At 34.7% G+C, this 7639-nt stretch overlaps 1 protein-coding gene across 1 annotated transcript; it reads left to right on the forward strand.

Moving 5' to 3' along the window:
- The first annotated feature begins 5891 nt into the window (after positions 1 to 5891).
- LOC114937330 (uncharacterized) lies at positions 5892 to 6980 on the forward strand. Its single transcript, XM_029310756.2, has one exon. The coding sequence runs from the start codon at positions 5892 to 5894 to the stop codon at positions 6978 to 6980; it is 1089 nt and encodes a 362-aa protein (XP_029166589.2).
- The last annotated feature ends 659 nt before the right edge of the window (positions 6981 to 7639 follow it).

The raw sequence follows: 7639 nt of genomic DNA on the forward strand, positions 1-7639 counted from the left end.
TCCAAAGTTGCATCCATCTATGAAATATAAAACTAGATTCTCATTTCCATATTTACATAAAGATTTGTATATGGAACCATTTTTTTCTTTTCCTTCTTTTATTACTCTAAGTGATTCACTAATACTAAACACTTCTATTATTTCATAATTCCCTTTGGATATCATTTAGCCCTTATACCATTTTTTTATGAAATCAACTTTATTTATTGATCCACTGCGCATCCAGCGCTGACCATGGGCTGTGCCCTTTGGTTCTAGGGAGAATTTCTGGTGGAGGGTGGTGAGGAGGTGTTGCTGCACCTCATTACCGTTATGGCTCCGTCAGAGACAGAACACACTAACTCATGCTGCGGCAGCAGCTTGCCGCCCCCTCCCCAGGAGCACCCAGCTTACTCATCACCGCCGGGTTTTGAGGGATCTACCACCTCGCCCGGGCTCGAACCTGCGATCTTGAGGCTGGCCCACTCGGCTACTTGCCTCATAACAAGTTATTTATATGGGCTCTAACTACACAACTCTTTCACTCATTTCCAGATTCATTAACCTTTCCCATATATCCTTCTCTCCTGTGTTTTCATTTTCTTTCTGACCTTATCGTCATTTTGATGTAATTTACATCTTTAGAGCACCACCAAGCTTTTGAATTAAGAAATTAGTTATGACATCCCTTGATGAAAGATATTTTAGTTCACTTGAGATCAAAAACCACTGGAGTATTTCTTATGGATCAGATACAACTCTCTACAGAATATACCGATCAAGATGTAGTTCAATATTTAAATCAAGCCCTAAACAATACTAAAAAGTACAAGTTATTCATAAATGGTACATCCTTTAGGGATACATTAGAAAAAGTGATAAATAACAATGGTTTTGATAGGGAAAGCACTCTTATAATAGAATATGCTGAAATAAAAGACTTTCCATTGGATATGGAAGTTAACTTGGGATCTAGTGTCTTATTTCTGGAGGTTTATAGAAAGTTGCTATTTATTGGTACGAGTGATAATAAGATCGTGATATACAGCTTTTATGGAAAGATAGAGTTAGAGGATACTATTGGTACAACGGGATACCTTATAATGGGAGTATCAGTAGTAAGTAAGGAGATCTTCTATTTCTATAACTCTAATAATGAGATATTCGTGTACAAGGAGGGATCCACAGACGTGATATCTACAGATAATTCCCAAATCACAGCCATTTCCTCTTCAGATACCTTTCTAGCTTATGGTACAGAGAACGGTACAATAAAGCTCTTGGACTTCAAGGAGAATTACAGGGAAGTAAAAACCCTTAGTTGTAGGGGAGGTGTATCGAGAATAAGATTTGTAGGAGATAGTTTATATGCTACATCACTCTCTGGTGAGCTATTGATCTATGGAAATGAAAAGATAAAAAAAGTTGATTTTAATATTCCTCTAATTAACTTTGTAAAGATGAATGAGACATTGGTAATTGGTACGTCTAGGGCTAAATTGATACATTTTGTGGGTGAAGACAATAAAGAAGGAAAGAGTGATATAAGAGCTGTGGATTTAAATTATGTAAATTATTTATCTTGTAAGGGTAATGAAGTGATTTTGGGTGATCAATACACTGTGGGAATTGGGTACAGTAAAATAGAAAGTGATACACAAATAAACGATATGTGTTGTTTTGATGACTATCTGTTTATTGCCACAGATACATTCATAAAAGGATATGAGATAAGATAAAGAAATGGAGAGCTAACTGTACCCATCTTTGATTAGTCATCTAATTGGAGATAGATTCTTATTTCTACTCCAACTCTCCACCTCCATGTCATTAGTGTACCCCACTACTCTCCAAAATGACTTTTAGTACATTCGATATCTCTATTTGGATATTCAAATAACTTTCACTGTCTATAGAGATGTGCAAGGATAGATTTCTATCCTTAGTGCTATCTTCATTTATTTGATCCAAGCTCATTCTGCTTTCTACGTGTTTATAAGCACCAACGGTTCCCTTTAACCCAATTTAGCTTTTAGCACTCTGTAGACAGAATGAGTGGGTCATAAGGGAAAACAAGTAAGAATGGGATAAACTAACACTGAAACCATAAATAAAGTAACTTTACCTACAACCATCCCTCTCTTTCTAATAATTAGCCTTATCTCTTCATATACTCATCTCCCATAGAACTTCATTACATTCTTTTGTATACTTTTTATATTTCCAAGGACATCCTCCAATGATACATTCAAAGATCTATTCACATCCCCATTATCTCTAGTGTTACACTCTTCAAGCAATCCACTTATTATATCTCTAACAGACATCAACGTAGATTCAATTAACCTTTCAGTTTCTCTAAACAATTCCTCCTTCATCGGATTTGGGGATGGAAAACTCAGTGCCTGGCACCCTTCTTATAAGATCTCATAGTGTTAGATACTAAAAGAAGAGTGGAGAGTGTTTCATAACTTATCTAAGCTATAAGGAATTTCGTACAGTATCTCACCAACAAATATTTCATGAATCATTGTTTTTCTAATTGTTGGAATATCTGAGGATCGAAAGAGAACATTTCTGGTCCTAACCCTGTTTTTAGCATATGTACACATAAACACCCCACAATCATCACCATTGTGTTGAATGGGAATGTTTCTCCTAAAAAAGATGCAATATCTACTCTCCCATCCCAAATTTCTAAACTCTTCCCGTTTAAAAAATTTAATTAAACTCGATATCACCCATTTCCTCTTAATCTTCATAGAATCAAAACATTCAATAAATCTACTCTTAACATCTAATACACATAGCACCCAATGATTGCCCAGGTGAATCGGTACAAACACATAATCTTTCTCAAAAATGTTAATTCTATCAATCCATCTCTGTACATGTTCTATTCCCTTAGTCTCTAGACATGTGTAAAAGAATGTAGAAAATACCTCTGTCTGTATGTTGTACCTCATTCCATACTCTTTTATCATTTTAAAATACACATTTACTATCTTGTCATTCAACCATCTACCATCTCTTAATCTATTTATATCCTCATTCTCAATCTCAATATCGAATTTTGTTATAACACTCTCCATTTCTAAGATCGTAGAAACTAGAGAGTGTAAAGAATTCAGATTACCGAAAGGTTCTCTATGTTTTACATTTTCCATTTTAGTATTTCTGGGTTTCTCTTCTATTCCAATACACTGCTCTATGTGTTTCTTGTTGTATTCCTCCAGCTCCCTTTGAGATTCTATAAAAATCTTGAAAGTCTGTTGGTTCCAAGGAGTGTCAAATGGAACTATCATATTATTGGTGTTCGCTATGTTATGTATTTCTCCATGTACATCTTCATATTCCTTATCTTTACATTTAGAATTACTCCTCTCAGTTCCAATTGTATGACTCTCCATGGCTATGCAAAGGATGTGACCTATATTAAAGGTTATGGCAATGATCGAGAATTGGGATATTAATGGATTACAACTGATAACGTTGGTTCTATGAGTATTTCGTGTTTATATAATTCTGCTTATCTATTCTTGTAGTTTATATCTTTAGAGCTTCCTTTGAACCCTCTCATGGGAATTAGGAAGAGTACATTTGTAGACTACACAAAGGTTGTTTGTAAACCATTCAAGGAGACAGGGTACTGTGGATATGGGGACACATGCAAATACTTACATGAAAGATATTTAAATATGGATGATAATACTGCGAAGAGTAGTAAAGATGATATGTTTTGCAATATCTGTAAAAAGGAATGTATAGAGAAAGTATTTACGGACTGCAACCATTGTTACTGCTTTAAATGTATTTTGGATCACTTAAAAGGTTGTGAGAAACGTTGTCCTGTTTGTAAAGATGATATTAACGGTAGACTAACACCAACATAGGATATAAAATACTTCTGTGGTTGTAGATATCTTATTTATAAAAATTAAACCAAGTATCACTTTATTGATAGAAAGTTACTTTATGTACCTTGACAGTGTCTTCCTTAAGAGCTTTAACCGAATATTACATAGACCCATGTATTCACGTGAAGTCTTAATGTAAAAGCATCTAGAGAATATCGAAGTAAGATCAAAAAATATATTGGTCCTTTCCTCATCATTTGTAGAGGATCTGAATCGCTGTTCAACCCTTGGTAATGTATCACAAAGCATACACAGGTGAACTCTTATTGTACTAGTACAAAGCTTATTATCAAGTAACATTTCAACAAGCTTTTTGGACAGTAAAAAGTAAGAGTCAACTATTTCATCTCTCCTTACTATCTTTAAAACACTCAATGCATTGTTCTTCAGTAAACTCCTCCTGGTATTACTAGAAAACTGGAAATTGCTACAACCTTCATAAATACCTCTAAGAACATCTCTCTCAAGGATAAAAAGTGTGAATGTAAAAATCTTCTTATAAACACCCCTTCTGTTATGTATCAAAAAGTTATCATCCAAGTACACATCATCTCCAATTTTGTACTCTTTACATCCAAACCTTCTCTCATAGCAATAACCAAAAAAGTTATAAAATAGCTTATCGTTAAAGGATCTGAGAAACTCCTTGATACAGAGATAGAATATGGGGAAATCTCTCCCAAATGTAGCTGAAGTTCTAGCATTATACTTATTTTTAACTCTGCTATTACTACTACTGTTACACTTGAGGTTGTTATCGTGTCTTACCATTCTGGAGAGAAGGTAGTGAAAGATAAAAAGATTGGTGAAGTGATGATCTACCAACCCAAGTTTGTAATTCCTCGTTAAGAACTCACCAAAGCTTATCATTTCTCTGAAGTACACCAACATCGAGTATTTTAGTGTCTCTTCAACTACTCTAATTAAATGGTCACTGAATTCTCTAACCATCTCCTCTGTGATAATAACCCTGAGATATCTCCTCTCCTCACTCCTCACAAATTCGAATATCTTCAGTACTTCTTCGTAGCCCAGTTCATAAAACCTTCCATCCTTCTCACTGATGGGGTTCATTAAACACCATGGATCAAATGTATCAAGGAAAAACCATTGGGTTACTTCATTCTTGATCGACCTCAGTGGATCACTCTCTAGAGATGTGGGTATATCTTGTGTATTACTACATCCCCCATCCATTCTAAGATCGTGACTGGTAGATGGTAGCTCCTTAAGATCTAAAGACATGTTTTGGTCTGGTTGGATGGATTGACCAACTGGTGTAGATCCCAAATTGTAGTTCTCATGTGGACAAGAAGACATTTCCTGGATATCTCCGCAGCATGATGGATCATAATTCATTACACTACAACACCTTTGTAGCACACCTTGATGATACCATGTCTCTGTATCGTTGTAGGTATTTACATCCTCCATTTGTGTGGAAGTATTACCACAGCGATCTAATTCATCAAAAAAGGCATCTATCTCACTACAAGTCAAAAAAGGTGAGCCATCAGTTGATATAGGTTTGTCTAAACTCAGATCCCCACGCTCCTCTCCTAATTCTGTATCTCCTAAAAGAGTACTATCAAATCCATTTGTACTTGGTAAATTACCAATCCAATGTCTATCTTCATGGTTATCTTCGTTACCCATAACGACATTTTCTATCTCATTACATTCCATTTCATGCATTCCCACCACCATCTCTAAATATAAAAAAAATAAAATTCCTTCCAACAACATCCTTCCCATCAATCCTATCATAGCATCAATTTCACTTTTTATAACTTGTATTAACTGCTTTAAGTAAATTAATATGTTCATAGTAAGTCTCTTCCCTGATAAGAGCTTCTTGAATCTACACTCACTCTAAAAAGATAAAAGCATCCCAAATGTGATGTTTATGCATAAGCTAATCGTTGAGAACTTTTATGCAGTGTAGCCATTAAAGTCTAATTAGTGGATGTTAAGATTGGGAAAAGAGGAGGGATAATGGAAAGTAAGGAGAAAGAGTTAAATGGAGTTAACACTTCTTTGATCAACACCCAGTGTGATCCACCACACAAGAGTACAAAGAAGGATATTATAATAACACATAATGGCAAGTTTCACTTGGATGAGGTTCTGGCTTGTGTCATACTAAAAAGTATAAGGCCAGAGAGTGTGATTGTTAGAACCAGGAACTCAGAGTTGATAGAAAAATTAAAAGAGCTGGGATATGTGTATTCTATAGTGGATGTTGGAGGTGTATTTGATAACACCAAAAGATATTTTGACCACCACCAAGCTGGTTTTGAGGAAACCTATTCTGAGAAGTACTCCGTGACTTTGAGTAGCTCTGGGTTGGTTTACAAGTACATGAGAGATGAATTTTTCAGGTCTGTGGGTGTAGATAAGGATAAGGAAGAATTGTATGAAGAATTGGTGGAGGATATATACCTTGAGTATTTTTTGTATGCAGATGCTATAGATAACGGGGTAACCATCTATGGAGAGATAATACCCAGAACAATGGCATCAATGATAGATTCACTTTATGAATATAAAAAGGATGAGAATGAGAGAGTAGAAAATGATATAAACAGTTTGATAGAAGAGATTCTAGAGGATAGGATCAAAGATACAGATCAATCCTTTTATAAAGGGTTTAATCTTGTAGAAGAAGATTTAAAAAGATATCTCCATAAAAAGATAAACCATTGGTTACCTTCATTTAAGAATTTGGACAAATTTGTAAGAGAATCTACCAGTGATATACTAATAATAGATAAGGATACAGTTATAAGCACAGAGATGATAAATGTGGTAGAGAAGAAGTACAACAAGGATATAAAATTTCTAATTTACGATGATAAGAACTATAAAAGGATATGCACCATTAATAAAGCTAGATGGAGATTTGAGTCCAAACACAGCTTAAAAAAGGAATGGGGTGGTCTTAGAAATGAAGAGTTGGATAGGGTCTCTAAGATCCCTGGAGGGATATTTGTTCATAGAACGGGCTTTACAGGGGCGCACACAACTTTAGAGGGTGCTATGAAGATGTGCAGGGAATCTCTAAAGGATGAAGAGAGGAGATAGAAAATGGTTTTATTTGATAAATCGCGTTAAACCTTCTCTTTACCCTTATTATAACACCTTCTATAGCACAGTAAAAAATCGTTCAATCTCCTAGGAACCCTGAGGGTAGAGAACTCCAAAGAACCATCCTTGGATCTAACCAAGTTAAACTGAGAAATGAAATATGAAATATTCACTATCTCTCTACTTCTAACAAGGATAAATGAATTATAGATGTGGATATTAAAAGATAACACTAAAATGGTAGATAAGACAAATCTAAAGATGAGATCTTTAGATATTAAAACTATCTTGGGATATAGAAATATCTCCCCTTCACTGTCCCCCTCCTTGACCTTTAGGTACCAATAATACAAATATGAAATATAGCACAATGAAATTATAAATTTGTATTTGTAGATTGATTTTATTTTTGACTTTATCCTCCTATTTAAAAGCTCTTCTAATATTAAAATATCTTTAGAGGTATTAGGAATGATCCCTTTGTTTACTTACCTTTAAATGGACTGCTATTCTCTCTTATCATAGACTAGGGGGAAGTGATTTGATGGTCTCAAAATTAGCTTTTATTTACTTTTTCGATTAATTAGTGAAATCATAGAAATTCTCAACTATCTTCATATTCTCATAACGTAAAGGTTCTGTTTCAGGATATTTCA

The sequence above is a fragment of the Nylanderia fulva genome, unplaced genomic scaffold (genome assembly GCF_048542155.1).
Source record: "Nylanderia fulva isolate GAGA-0341 unplaced genomic scaffold, ASM4854215v1 Scaffold77_91711_551806, whole genome shotgun sequence".
Lineage (NCBI taxonomy): Eukaryota > Metazoa > Arthropoda > Insecta > Hymenoptera > Formicidae > Nylanderia > Nylanderia fulva.